At 43.0% G+C, this 15,582-nt stretch overlaps 1 protein-coding gene across 13 annotated transcripts in view; it reads left to right on the forward strand.

Annotated features, from left to right (window-relative positions):
• TMEM131L (transmembrane 131 like) overlaps window positions 1-15,582 on the forward strand; it is a 158,465-nt gene that overhangs the window by 126,736 nt on the left and 16,147 nt on the right. For 12 of the 13 annotated variants that reach the window (XM_036852648.1, XM_036852650.1, XM_036852652.1 and 9 more), the window contains 3 exons: window positions 125-750; window positions 6,428-6,576; window positions 14,694-14,818. In XM_036852648.1, the coding sequence (XP_036708543.1) occupies window positions 125-750; window positions 6,428-6,576; window positions 14,694-14,818 (900 nt within the window). The remainder of the gene's footprint in view (window positions 1-124; window positions 751-6,427; window positions 6,577-14,693; window positions 14,819-15,582) is intronic. The other variant, XM_036852649.1, reaches the window with a different exon arrangement.

Here is a 15,582-nt window from a genome sequence, read left to right on the forward strand (position 1 = left end):
AAGGAAAGGTGAGAACTCCTTGGTGTACCCCAGACTGCTCCCTCTTTCTCATGGAGTTAGAAACAGAGAGGGAGAGGTTTACTTGGTTTGCCTTTATGTTGAATGTTTTTCTTCTTAAATCCAGAAGCAATTGCAAGAACTTTCTCGATACCTACAGCCCCTCCGATAAAGGTCGAGGGAAAAGCTGCCTTCCGGTAAACCCCCCGCAGAGCAGGATCCAGAACGCGACGAAGAGGAGCCCGGCCACCTACAGCCATTCGCAGAAAAAGCACAAGTGCTCGGTCTATTATGGGAAACACAAAGCCAGCGCAGCCGTTGCTGGCAGTGCCAGCGCCCCTGCAGAGGACAAGCAGGCCTCGGCCCCAGGTGGCTCCCTGGCAGCTGCTAAAGAGGACGCATGCCCTGCCGGGATGGGCGAGGCCTGGGTGGGCCTCAAGTACACAGGTGGCCTAAACGTCAACCTGCAGAAGAATCTAACTCTTCCCAAAAACTTACTGAGTAAAGACGAAAACACACTGAAAAACGCAATTGCTGTCAGTAATACTTCTTCCGAATGTCACGTGAAGGAGGGAGTACAGACATGTATGTTTCCTAAGGAAACGGACCTTCAGATTTCAGAAAACATAGCTGAGCTCAAGGAGCGAGAGGTCTGTCCTCTGAAGACCCCTAAGAAACTACCTGAAAATCACTTGCCGAGAAATTCACCTCAGTGCCAGTCAGACTTGCCAGAAATTTCCAGGAAAAATAATGGTAATTTTTCCATCCTCCTTGGTGATTCTTCTCTCCTGTTTGTCTCCAGTCTGTTCTTAGTGGAATTTGTTCCCATCTATGACTTTAGTTTGAACTGTGGCTGCTGAATTTTTATTTCACACACAAAGTTTTATTAGCAAAGGTATAGATGTTGAAATACCATTTCTAAGAAGGAAAGTTTAGGACGGGACACCAAGTTTTTAGAGCATTGTGGTTAAGAAGTTTACTTTTTTCAGTACATTCATTATAATGATGCGAATGTCATATTGTATTGTTGGAATTTATGGACACCTCTTCCGAAGTATCTTTTATTTTGGCTTTTCAGACTATTTGCAAAAATCAGTCAGCCTATGACATGTTTCTGATGGAACAAAACTTACCAACTCTCTGTATGTAACAGCTGCCACCATTGCATGCTCCTTGTCCCTGGTTCTTCTCTGGTCGTGTTTCTTGGTGAAAAGAAGGTAGATGTTCTCTCGTAGCAAATGCAGTTAATAAAAATGCAAGCAAAACTAGACTGGGAAGCCTACCTACACATACATTTGTCATTAAATCTTTAACTGATCCCTCTGGCTTCTGGCATAAGAGCCTGTGCTTATTTTTGTGTGTCTATCCTGACCATTTCGATAAGCACATTTCTACTCCCATTAAGAGTCAAATTTTTGACACTTTTTAATCTGGAAGAATCACTTACCTTTGATCTTATTTGAAACATCTAAATATAAATAACATCATATTTTTCACTCCTTGATATTGTAGAGAAGATTATATTAATAGATTGGCTGATTCTAATGAGCTTGATGCATTTAGTAGGGAAAATACCAACCTGAATTTTAAATGTTCCATCAAAGGACATTTCTAATTCAAAAGGAAGGCAGGGTCCTCTGAGTAGAACATGGTTTGGGCAATTTGTGCATCACTCCCGGTGCCCCTTGTTCCACCCTGTTGGTGCCGTTTCCCTGGCAGCAGTGCGCACACTTGAAGAGGACTCCTGTTTGCAGGGCCAGCTATCCCCACGGCCTCTCCGCCAGCGTGTGAGTGCGCCCCCTGGATGAAGCCTCTACCAGATCTCCATGAAGTCACAGCATTCCTTGTCTGAGGGTGTTGATGGTGGGGCAGTGGGGTTTCTGTTCATCCATTTCTGTCCGGACACTGTCTAGGGCCCAGACTACAAAACTCTCATGAAAGGGTGAAATTATGGAGTGAGTCTAGCTGGGTTTTTCTCTTGTTTCATGTGTCACTTAGGCCTGAGGACAGTATTTGACATAGGCTGACTTTACACAAACTTAAAATCAGACTGGTTTGAGGGACTTGTTCCTCCAGAAGTGCGTCTTCTGTGGTCCATTGCATCCATCAGACATCTGGGTAGATGTGCCTGCAGAATGCAAGGGCTGTGGCCTTGTGGGCGGATGGATGGGAAGGCCTTCTGCTGCATCAGAGCTCTTTGAAGGGCGTGGACCAGCCATGTAGTGCCAGGGTGGGTCAGAGGATTCGGCTTGGTGCTCCTGGATCCTCTTGTGCAGTACATGCTGTTTAATGCCTGTAGTTGAGCCTAGATGACCATATAATATCTAATAACACTTCAGCAAGTGTGAGTAAATTTAATAAGGGAGCCCACAAACATAGGGTTTGCTGGTATCATTGTAGATGGCAAACCTGCCCCGAACCTTTCCTCCCTGTACAGATGACTGGTATGCTTATAATGCTTTAAATGAAAACCAATCTCTCACTTCAAGAATATTTTTAAAACTGCTCTTTAGCTGACTTGTCAGCCTGTTAAGCAGTATCAGGGTGATTGCTGGTCAGATCACATAAGAGTTGATGAAAGAACTTTGGCTTTCCACCATGTTCATACCAGCAAATTCAAAGGTGCTAATTTGCAGCCCTGTATTTCTCTCCAGAATTAATCTGTCAGCAGGAGGTTCCTCACAGGAAAATCCATTCACTGACATGTATTTGGTTCTGACTGTTTTCTGTTTACATCACTATTCTAGGAAAATATCAAAGAGGTTAAAAAGTAAACAAGTGGCCTGCCATCAATTTACAATTTAAACATTTTAAAGAATTGAGAATTTTAAAAATAAGAAAGGACTGAGAAATTTAGGGGAAGCAAATTGTAGTTTGAAGGTAAGATATGGAGTCTTTTGGTCATATTGAGGGTTCGGGGTTCCTTTGTCAGATTTTGAAGGAAAGCATTGTAATAAGCTGGCAGATGGTGACAGGCAGGGGCTCACAGGGTGTAAAGAACACTCGAGAATGAGAAAACCAAAAATGTAAGAACCTTCCAAGTTTCCACTTCCAACTTTGAGCATCAGTCCTTTTCTTACTTTGAAAAGGATTTCACTTTGTGTTTCCATCTTAAGATCCTTTCTAGAATCTGAAGAAAACAGCTTCAGTCTTGCGAGCTGAACTGATGGCCTCTCGGGAACTTCCACTCACTCAGTTGAAACCAGTCAGTGTCTGTGCCACATGCTAGCCATTTTTCCCAAAGTACACAGACGTTCTTAGAACCAGGTCTAGTGACAAGACTGCCTTTGGGAACGGGGACTGGGGAGGTGGCCTTTCTCCCGAGAGTGCCTGAAATGGCATCCCGAACCCGCCAGAACTCCTGGAGGTGCCTGAAGCACTGTGCCTTCTCTTATTCTGAGACAGTTTTTTTTTCGGAGGGTAACTTCTTGTGTGAGAACGAAATCTTCCAGGCTGTGTATTAATGGCTCTGGCTACGTGCTCACCGTTGTTGTGGAGAAACAGAGTGTTTTCTGAATAACAGAAAATGTGTCACCCCCTTCCTCCTCTTTCTCCTGCCTCCTCCTGAGAGTCCTGTAGTAAATCATAAATTAAAATTCCCGTTAGAAATGCAGTCTCTTGACAGATTCTTCAGGGCTCTGTTTCACACACTTGTTTTTTGGCATCAGCCTGTCAAACAACCGTGAAACAGCGACGCCTTCCAAGCATGTGTTACACGGTCCAGAGTCTCTTGATGCTCTGACAACAGCAGGGCTTTATGTGTCATGTAAGTGATCTTTTGAAATTTGTCTCTTTTCAAAATGAAAAATATTTTCATTATATGATCAAAATAATACAGACTTAGAATTAGAGCTAGAGACAAATTGCTTCTGGCCTCAGGAATAGTTAGGAAATTTGTCATTGTTTCTGCTTATAATAATGTAAAGGATAATGGACTTTTAAATTTAATAATACCCTAAAACCTTGAAATTAATAGCACATGAAAGTTTTCACTGAATTAGATAGATACCTCCAAAATTTCTGAAATACCAATATTTGCAGAAATTCAAAAAATAGTCTCATTTGCTTACAGATACTGATAACTGGAAATGAAGATCTAGTGGTTTACTCAAAATATATCATACAATTAGATTTGATTCAGTAGAAATCCAAGTCGGATTCTGGCCCGTTAACTTGTTCCTGTTCTTGTATTTGTTTTGTTATCTTTGTGGCTCAAATACTCCTACTCCGTGAGATAAATGGCAGAAAAACGTATAATGCTGTGAGTAAGCACGCTTAGTAGGATGCCATGGGATGGCTCCATTTTTTAAATGAAGTATATGCTCACGGTATTTCTGAATTCTTGAATGTTGTCGTGATAGAATTTCTCAAAGACTGAATTTGAATTCATTTTATTGTTGGTCCTAATTCTTGGCCCCCACAATAGGCATTAGTAATTTTCGGAGAGTCTGTGCTTTATCCCTTTTTAGGGGGTAGTTTAGTGTTGGATATTAAATTTGGATCCTTCCTAAGAAACTTTGATGACTAATACTTTTAGTGCTATTCTTGGCCTGAAGAAAGCTTGAGGAAAACCATTTTCTCATGAATTAAGACCCTAGGAAAGTCACAGCACATTTTTGGAGGAGAATATCTATATACTGTTCATACCGATGGCTTCCGGAATCCGAAGTGATGTCTTTGTTTATGATGTCTTTTTCTGTTTGGACCCTGTCTCCCTTGCTCTTGGCTCTTTCCCGGCTCATTCACAGTCCTGGATTGTTTCCTCTGTGGGTGTCTCACACCCAGTCTGTGTTGCAGAGGAATTTATGCTTCCCCAGCATTTTTATAGCTACGTAATATTTACATAATTCTCCGTTAACAAAATAAAAGAATGCTTACCTTTTAAGTGTTATTGTTGAAATGTATGCATCTTGCTTTGAGTGAGCTTGATTTGTAGCTTCAGGATTGCAGAGTCTGGAGGGCGTTTGACCCCCTCCTGTCTTTTGGGTTGAGAGCCTCGTGCAGCCCCAGGCCCCTCAGCAGGGCCGGATGGGAGTGGGCAGCCTGCTCTGCTGTGATGTATTTGCACTGTGGGCATCTACCCTTTCTCAGATGGCCAAGGTGTCGTGAGGGATTTTCAGTTAAAGAAAAAAGGGGAAGGTATTGAAATCCTTTCTGATTCATATTAGAACACTGAGCCCAGTTATGGTGGGGTTGAGGTCTGTTTGACCATATGTCAAAGTCAAGGATAGAAGAAGAAATACACTTAGTGAAGTCACTTGAAAAAACAAAGGAAAGGTCACATTTCAGATGTGGTTCCTGCCGGTGCAGACCTTGCCAGCGTGATTGTCTCGCGCTTGGTTCTCACCCCGCAGGTGCTGTTCCCAGGGCAGGTGGGCGTTTCCTGCAGGAGATGGCCCTGCCCTCCAGCTGTTCATGTGTCTATTGGTGGTGACCCTTTATATTTCTGTCTGTTCTGGTTGCATCTTCATAACAGTCAGGCAGGGTAGGCAGAGGAAGTGGTATTGTCATTTCATAAATAAGGAAACTGTAGCTCAGGGAGCTTAAGAGACTTACTTCTGATCAGTAAAACTAATTAGTGTCTGAGTCATGACCAGAACCCAAGATCTTACCTCCCTCTCTCCCTCCCCTAACTTAAAAAAAATTGTGGTAAAGTATATATAACCTAAGTTACCATTTTAAATTGTAAAGCTCAGTGGCATTAAGTACATTCACATCATTTTACAGCCATCACTGTCATCCATTTCCAGAACTTTTTTCATCATCCCAAACAGAAACTCCATATCCATTAAGCAATAATTACCTGTACTCTGTCCCTCCACCCCCTGGTAGCCACCATTCTACTTTTTATCTCAATGAATTTGATGACTCTATGTCCCTCAAACAAATAGGATCACACGATATTTATCTTGTGACTGGCTTATTTCACTCAGTATAATGTCTTCAAGGTTCATCCATGTTGTGTCATATTTCGGAACTTCATTCCTTTTTTTCCTCATCTTAACCATTTTTGTGTGTACAGTTCAGTAATGCTAATTATATTCACATTGTAGTGCAGTGAATCATTCCTTTTTAAGGCTAATGGTGTTCCATGGTATTTACCACATTTTGTTTATCCATCCATTCGTCCATGCACATTTGGGTTGTTTCTGCCTTTTGACTTTCATTAGTAATGCCACTATGAATAATGGTGTGCCCCTGCACTTTCTTCCCATGACCTCTTTTAACGACTGCTTGTAAAACTCTTAATATAAGTACATTTTCACCTATAAACAAAATAAATTTCTAGAGCATTGTGGATTTCAAAATAGTCCTTAAGTCTAAATCTCATTAAATCAAATGAGATTGTTTGTGTAGGAAGAAGATTTAACTATGGGGAATGTGAATGGAAATTATTAGCTAGAAATTGAATCATTTTTATTTATTCAAGGGAATAACCAGCAAGTGCCTGTCAAGAATGAAGTAGACAATTGTGAAACTTTGAAAAAGGTTGACACAAAGTCTTCTTCAGAAAAGAAGATTCACAAAGCGTCTAAAGAAGACGTATGTTCTGAGAAGCAGGATGTACCTTCAGTCGAGGTCTGTATTCCTTTCTTTCTTGCCTATTAGAACAAAACCCAAGTTTAGGACTTAGAGTGCAAATATCTATGTAATAACTGTACATCTGTATTTCATACTTTTCAAAGAGGATAGTTATGTATTTGAATCCACATTGATAATTGGTGAGGTTCATGTATTCAGAAAGTTTATTTATCTTCTAATTATACAGGAGATACTAAAACAATTTTTGGTGATACCAGATAGCTTTTATTCTCAAGAGAAGCTGTTCTTAAGCAAATGGGTTAACTCCTGGGTAAAGATGGTGGAGTAGAACCAGATCACATATCTTGCCTCTCCAGTTGTTACCCAACATCCATTTTTAGGGCAAAATCTTGCTGAGTTAGAAGCATTATCCAGAATCCACAGGAGAAGGATGCCTTTCTAGCTTCAGTGCATGGGCCCTGGTGTGACAGAATCCCAGAAGAGAGGGCAAAGCTTGTGCACTGTCTCAGCCAGCTCTTTCCCTTCCCACTGTGTAGGCCACTGCAAAGTGTCTAGAAAGCAGAACCCAGCCCTGTATCTCATAGGAACTAAAGTTCCCAGATAAAGGTGGGAAAGGGATTTTGGAGAATTTATCTACTTCACAACAGGACAGAGCTATCTGTGTATTAGCACAAGCACAGTGAAAAAAATAACATTGCAACTGTTCAAATATACTATAGTAAAAAATGAAGGAAAGGAGTAGAACATACAGAAGACAGACCAAGATCCCAATCTAGATGAAAACATATCCAGAGACCTGAAGGGAACTCTGAAAATACTTCACACTATAGACTATGAATTCAATAAAATTCTAGCTTTTAAAGGCAAATTAATATACTACGATGAGGTTGGAAGAGATATTGTAAAGTTAAGTCAATAAATGTAGACAGTACATTACCTATTCAGTGACTGAAAATTGACTTACTGACCTGAAGGAAAGGCTTTGAGATGATCAGAGTGAATGTGGAGGAAAAATTTTAAGAGATTTTAGATTTTGGAGAAAAGATGATGATAGATAAGGGAACAAAGACAAAAACAGTCCAACATCAGAATAATGATTGTCTCGGTAAATGGCCCAACAGCGGATCAGAAAAGTATTCAGAGACGTAATAGAAGAAAAATTTCCCAATGTGAGTGAAAAGCTGAATTTAAAGATCCAAAGGCACACTGTGTACACTAGGAAAAGCTGATGTGTGTGTGATATTGGACATAGGCACGTCCTGGTTAAGGTGTTGAACTTAAAGCTTAAAGAATTGTGCGGAAAAGGCAGGAAAATCAAGAAAGACACACCTAGGCTTGCCTCAGACTTTGTAGAAACATCTAATGTCTGAGAACAGTGGAACAGTATCTTCGAGAGAATGAAAATGTGAACACGAACATTACGTCCAGCGAAGCTGGCACTCAGGCACGAAAGCAACAGACATTCATCTGTAAACTCAAATGAACTTGGGAGACTTCCTTGAAAAATGAAGTTAGTGAAATTTAGCCAACCAGGATAGAAGTTTGAGGAAGCTGTGTTAAATGTCTTTTGAGGTTTCTGTCCATTTTATATTCAGAACTTTGGTTAAACAGTGGGAAGTTATGGTTGCAAAACAGATTGCAAATATTAAAACTTTAACAAAACAAAAATAGTAATAAAATCTGCAAAAATGGGGTGGGACTGAAAGGTAAGTGAAAGTAAGTTTTAATTTTATCTTTCTTGGTAGCGAGCCAATCCTGTGCAAAACTGAAACATGTAGTTTAAAAGGGTGAAAACCTACGAAAATATCTTTCACCATCTTTTCCTTAACCTTAGAGAGATCCTTAGGCAATTAATGTATCATGTGGAGAAGAAGTAATTATTGAATGTTGGCGTTCCTTTGGTTCTACTTCATTTTCTTCTAAGTTCAAATAAAATTGAGCCTTAAATTTGTATTTAAAAATAATGCATGGTCCTAGTGTTCTAAATTTCTCCCGTCAGTTGTCCTCCCATCCTTATGTATGTATAGGTTCTTAAAAAGACACATTAAAGAATAAGGTTTGCCAAATAATCAGTGGGAGAACCTGCTTATTTCTGAGTGATGGGATTTTGCATGATTTCTTTTCTCCTTCTTTATGCTACTCAGTTTTTGCTTAAACTCTACAAAAAGCATGCATTTTTCATTTAAGTAAATGGAATGAGAGTGATACCAAATAAGAAAATCGCAGACATTCCAAACCAGGAATTTGTGGTCTGTCAAGAAAGACATTTCCATGTAGTCAAGTGTTAAAGTCAGTGCATAGTAGAGGGGATTGCAGAGATGGGAACGTCAGCTTAGCTTGCAGGGGCCATGGGAAGCCCCGAGGAGGAAGGAACTTGTGCAGGGGGAGTGTAGAGGTGCAGGGGGAGTGTAGAGGTGCAGGGGGAGTGTAGAGGTGCAGGGAGAGTGTAGAGAAGCAGAGGAGGGGAGGGGGGCAGCCGGCACCACCGGGTCTCGTGGCATGGTTGGGAGCAGTGAGCGAGTCGTCTGACCGAGAAGGAGCTCAGTCAGGAGGGGGAAGGAAGGGCAGGGCAGAGGCAGAGTCCTGCCAGCTTGCCAAGGCCCTCGCATGCCAACTCAGAGTTTAGACTTTAGTCCGTGGATCTCAGTTGGAGACACAATGAAGTAAGTGAGGACAAGCACTAGGAAGGGAAGGTTGCCTGCTCAGGAATTTCAGGATCAAATTTTTAAAAGCACATTGGTCCAAACAGAAAAGTCTTTTTGGAGGATTTGGCCTGAGGGTGGCCAGTTTGGGGACCCTGCTGCAAATCATGGAATGCTGTCGAAGGGTTCTGAACCGGGCAGGGGGTGGGGGGCAGAGGATGGTGGACAAGAAATGGAAAACAACCTGTGGGCTGCGATCTTCTTGAAGGTCGTAATTGAGTATCTTTCAATTCAGTTTCATGGAGATGGGCAGGGTACCTGTTATAAAGAGCCAGTGTGGTGGTTTAGCGAGTGCTTGAATGAATGTGTGAATAATGCATTTCTGAAGGATCAGTCCTAGTGTTTTGGAGGCTGGGTTGGGGAGGGCAGAAATGGATACCAGCTCTCTTCTCACCAGGAGGCTACTCCTCTGCTGGGAGGTGTGATGTAATCAAGATTCTGTTTGGGCAGGAGCAGGGGTGAAGGATGGGAAGAGGAGGTAGGAGACAGTGTAGAAGAAAGACCAGCTGGACTTCTTAGCACCTGATTGCATAAAGGGGAGGAGCTGGCTTTGCTTGCAGAGCCATTTGCAAAAAACAGCTCCAAGGTTTTAAGTCTGGGTAACTAGAAGATGGGGAGTTGGAGCTTCATTTTTATGTCTGTCAGGGCTGTGTTGCCTCATGGTTAGCAGCACGGACTTTGCAGCTGGTGTGAACCCAGCTCGACACTTACTCTGTAACATCGGGCGAGTTACTCAACGTCGCAGTTTCCTCATGTGAAAAATGAGAGTAATAATAGTATCTCTGCCTCATAGGTTCGTGAGGACTGGAGGAGTGAATGTAACAAGTGCTTCGAATAGCAGCACTTGTGAAGCACTGCCCAGTAGTAAGAATCAAAGAGGTGACAGGTGTGACTGTGGTCATTGCCGACAGAGGGGGTTGGCTGGACTTGGACGTGGCAGAGCCTGGTAGATGCGAGATACCGAGCCAGAGCTGCCATGGCGAGGCCGGCCCATGCCTGGGACTTGGGAGTTGTCCCCGTGGAGTTTAGAATTGAAGGGTGACGTGAGTTCTCTGAAGTGTGCATGGAGACCAGCGGCCTGAGTCTGCTTGATGGAGCAGGTATAGTGACGGAGGGCAGGCACGCCGGCCGGGCCATGGAGATAGGACACGCAATCAGGAGCAGAAGTCAAGTCATTGGATCTGGGGGAGGAGAGACTGGACTCATTGGGAACGGGGACGTCCGTGCTGCCCTGCAATGAAGTGGAAGACGAAGCTGAGCAATGCCAGCCCCTCCCAGATGTGTCCTGGGAGGAGAGGTGGGAACTGATCACTGCAGGGCCCTCGGTGCAGGGCTGTCTGGAGGGGACCCTGAGGTCAGGCTGGGGATGCTGCACCGTCTTCTGCGTGTGTGGGTGCCGTGCCCCCACCTCACATGCCCCCCAGCCCCTAAGTCTCCCCTGGCTCCCGTCCAGACTTGCCCCCTGTGCCGGTGCCCTCGGCCGTGTCTTCACACCAGGTTGAGGAGGGTACGGGCCGTGTCTTGATCCCTGTCCGTGGCGCTCAGACACTTCTTGGCCTTGGTCCCAGGGCTTGCGTAGGTTCCTCCTTCCCTTCCTGGTCTGTGATCCTGGCGGGACAGACGTCTGCTCTGGGTGCAGGCAGCGGGCTTGGCTGCAGGGAGGCTGCAGCGGGGCCGAGGGTCTGGGAGCTTGGGCTGTGCTTGGGGCTCCGAGGCTCCTTGTAGTCACCTGGGCAGGATGGGGGCGGAGCTGTAGGCGGTCCTCTCTGCTGGCTCTGGGGGCCACTCTCAGGTTTGTAGGCTCTTCTTTAAACCCCCTTGAGTGTACTTTCCATTTCATTGTTCATTTGGAGAAAATCATTCTCAGTAAACACATTCCCAAGTGCAGTGCTCAGTGTTTGTTTTTCTTGTACGTTCTTGGAGCCTGACTTTGCAGCTTAGAAAATTGTACAGATCTGTCTATAGCACATGGGGAACATTCCTCCAGATTTATTGGCAAAGGAGGTTGAAGCCCAGATTTGGGAGCCACAAACTAAATTTTAATCCCAGCCCTGGCTGTTTATTTTCTTGTAAGCAGATCTTTTTTTATCCCCCTTAGAAAAGGAATTCATGATTATTACAGAAGCATAAAGAAGGGAGGACAAGATCTGTCCAAAATGGACCACTTTTTGCATTTTTCTGTATTCTCTTCCTTCTCTATGCAAGTGTTTAAAAACTTGGGATAACTATTATTGTGTATATGGAGCTTTGTTATAATGTCGTAATTCTGAATTTTCTCAAGTTAGAAATTAATGGGAAACTTTGTTTTCAGTGGTTACATAACATTCCATCATTTAACTGTGCTGTAATCCAAACCATTCCCCTGCAGTTGGACATTAAAGTTGTTTGCAGCTTTTTATTTTCATAATAGCATGATGAACTAAGTCTGGCCTGTATATCTGGTGCATCCTTGCTATAGGTTTCTAGAAATAGAATTAGAGTGTCAACTGTCAGGGCCCCTGGTGTGTGCCGCCGGCTCGCTCTCCGGAAGCAGGGTCCCTGTTTCCCCTCATGCACGGTGCACGACAGCCATTGTGTTACTCTGGTCTCAGCAGCACCGTTTTTTGGCAAAATCTTGGTCAGTGGGATAGGTAAGTGATTGTGTTTTGTTTCTCATCTCAGTTTGCCTCCCTTACTAGGGAAAAGTAAGCATTTTCCTTCATTTTTTGTAAAATTCTGAAAAACACAAGCAAAAAGTCATTCATCTAAGATCCTACCACTGACATTTTAAAAAATATATATTTTTTCTAAGTTAAGAAGTGAATGTCTAACCTAGTTTCTCTTGCCCTGCTGAGAGACACACGTGGTACCACACGCGGCTTCCCTAGCCTGTCCTCGTGTTTGCAGGCATAAACACGCAGTGTCAACACACTTGTGTTTTTAAAGCCAAAATGGAAAGATGAAGTAATTGGTCTTTCCTAAAAACATACTTTTATTATTAAGTATTTTGGAGGAACTCTTCATGTTTTTGGCCTTCTCTATTTCTCTTGTGAATTTTCATTTCATGTCCTTTACCCACTTTTCTATTGAGTGTTAGTGTTTTTTTCTTGTTTTCTATGAGAACATAGGTGAAGGTATTAGCTCTTTGTCTATTAAATACTATCACAGATTTTTTTCTTAGTTTGCCCTTTCCCTCTTATTTTTATTCGCTTTGACTTATGTACAGTGGCTTTAAGAATGCCTTTGTGCAGTCAATCTGTGATTTCTCTTTGATTTCTTCCTTTTCTTTTACTAAAGCTTAGGAAATCTTATTTCCCCACCCTGCGGCCAGTTAAATTGTCCCTCATTCAGGGAGATCGGAGAACTTAGTTCAAATAATTCAACAATGATGATGATAATAGCTAAGTCTTATGTAAACTGCTTACTGCCGTCAGGTACTTTAATCCTCACAACAGCCTTTTGGAAGACCTGGGAAACCGAGGCAAAGAGAGGCTAAGTCACTTGCCCAAGATGAGTCAGCTTGTCACACGGAGTGAGGTTTAGACCAGGCAGTTTGGCCTCAGAGACTGGTCTTAATTTCAGGTCTGCGTGGACCCTTTCCGATCCCGGCTAGTCCTGCTTCCTCGCATGTGGCACCTCCCCACCAGAAAACAAAGAGCCGATTGCCCCTGTCTTCTTCCTCCCATTTCCTGAGAAGTCTGTTGCTTTGGCTCTCAGGTTGCTTTCCCCTCTGCCCCACCTGCGGCATCCGCTGCGGGCCTGTCCTCCCCCACCTGACCCCGGCCCCATGCCTCTGCACTGCCCGTTGCTTCTCTCTCGGTCTCTCTTTGTGTCACTCACACACACACACACACACATACACACACACACACACGCACACCCCTCTTCCCCAGCCCTCCTGTGTGTGCTGTGGACCCTGCTTCTCCAGCACTCCATCCACACCTCCTCGTCCAGCATGTGCCCCGTGCTCCTGAAACTCACTCTCCGATACTCACAGTAGGTGGCGATGCTTCTGACCACCAAGTCCCCGCTGGGTGTAGCCCTCCAGTGCCTGCCTTCTTGTGGCCTGTTATGCCATTCTAACCAGGTTGTGCTGAGAAGGCAGCCACGTCCAGAGTGACTCCTGCCCAGATCACCCTTCCTGGCTCCACTTGGGGCTGGTCCTTTATTTGTGGGTGACCCTGGAGGGACAGAAAGGTTCAGGTACTGGCTGTGTTGAAAAGCCTTTCTTGGCCCTTAAGGGGACAGAGTGAGGCAGGGGAGGGGCAGACTCTCCCCCTGCTCCCCCCCAGCAAAAGTTGGAAACTCACAGAGAGCAATACTTGAATAAATGTGGTTTGTATTTAATGTTTAACATTGGATCGCATCTGATCATACGTCTTTAATGTGTCTATTTGGCATCAAACTTAAACGATTAGCATACGGTCCTGTAGGATAGGACTTTGTATGTTTAACTTACCATGTTTTAAAAATGCCTTCAGAATGAGAAAAAAGGTAATACATATTGGGAGAAAAAATAAAGGAGTGTAAAGAAGAAAGCAAAAATACCATAATCCCACCACATGTACACTTAAAATATCATTTTATTTCTAGTGTTCGTTTAGTGTAGTGAGCATATTGCTTTGATGGAAACATGAGGCTTTCAGTACCCCAGACATGTAATGTGCAGGCATCTAAAACCTTTTATTTTTCTTCTGCTTTAAAGGGGCAGCATGGTGGAAGGAAGAAAAGGAGAAAGTATTAGTAGACATTAGAGATATGAGCTACTTAAAAAGGGAGTCCCCCTCCCCTTGGGCCTGTTAGTAGACCATGCCAAACATTTAAAAGAGGAAAAAACCCAAATTAAAAAAATTTTTATTTATATGTACATATATATATATATGCATACATATTATATATAATATATTTATGTCTCATGCTAAATTAAGTTTTTCAGAACCACATTAAAAAAACATCAAGCATATTCTTGGCATTATTTACTTGAAAAGCTTAAACTAGTTTGAAGCAGTCTCTGGAGTTTTGCCTGTTCTCCTAAAGTTCATCTATAAACAAATAAAAACATAAATACACAAATTACTCCTCAGTTGAGTTTTTACACGATTTTTCTTCAGTAGTAATTCATGTGAATTGCACATACCAAATAAACAGGTGAAGGTCGGAGGATTTATTGCTGCTGAGGTTAATGGCAAGCTGACCATAAATTACTAACAGATGTTTTTCCTTTTTAGCCCCTTAGAAATTTTATAGGCGACAATTTTTTTTTCTTTTTGCAGAGGCTGAGGGGAGGTAGAGAAAGAAGGGAAATGAAAACAGACTAGAGATTGAGAAATGTATGTCTGTTTTCACTAGTGCTGGAATGTTCTGAATTCAGATGGAGTTGGTCTTCAAAAGTTAAAAGAAAAAACCATACACAGGTTTTATTTGTGTTAGTAAGTTGAAACCCTTACTAAAAGTTTTCTTTTTCCTCTTTAGCAGGAAGATCCTTATAGGAAGAAGAAGCTTCAGGAGAAAAAAGACGGAAACTTACAAAATTTAAATTGGAATAAAAATCGAGCATGTAGAAAAAACAAGAAAAGGAGTGCTGCCCAGGTCTTGAGGTGTGTGATTTTTACAGTCCCTTTAAATTTTTCATCTATTATTTACTCTATAATTTTACATTTAGCTATTATGTTTCCATCTTATTTTTGTTACATTGGATACAGATAATATGAGAGTGTAGATGTTTGTGTTTTGAGATAAAGATATAGTCTTAAAAGTAACATATCTTCTGGTTATGTTTTTATTTATTTTGTTGAAAACCCCTTAAGATGAGCAAAATTTTAAAATTTTACTTAATAAAATGCAAAAAGCTATAGAAGGTTTTAGGGGGAAAGCAGAGCCATCCCTCCACACCAGGGGCGTTGGAGGAGCAGGTGGTAGAGGACCCCCGGGCACAGGCAGGCCCGCGGTCCCAGCTTGACCCTGACCGTCTGGGGTCCCGATAACGCAAGAGAATAGTCCCCACACATAGAATCTTTGCCCCGATCGATCGTCCAGCAGAAGGTAGGTTCTTCCGCTGTGGGAAGTGAGCTGCAGATACTGCGAGGTTTGCCTGAAGCCCCAGAGCTGGTCAGGGGCAGAGCCGGACATGACCCCAGGCAGTCAGGCAGCCTCCTTGGGAAACGTTGCTTCTTTTCTAACCTGTAAAATGAAGGTGCTGACGTGTTCGTGCGGATCCCATATGTCTGGGTTCCCAGAAGTAGCTCTCCAAGCCTAATTTTACATAAATTCTGCAGCTCGAGAATTTTTTCCCACCAGGTCAGTAGCGCATCCATTCCGACGCCACATACGGAGCGCCTCTGGCAGACTCGTGCCCCTGCGC

This window comes from Balaenoptera musculus, chromosome 5 (genome assembly GCF_009873245.2).
Source record: "Balaenoptera musculus isolate JJ_BM4_2016_0621 chromosome 5, mBalMus1.pri.v3, whole genome shotgun sequence".
Taxonomy (NCBI): domain Eukaryota; kingdom Metazoa; phylum Chordata; class Mammalia; order Artiodactyla; family Balaenopteridae; genus Balaenoptera; species Balaenoptera musculus.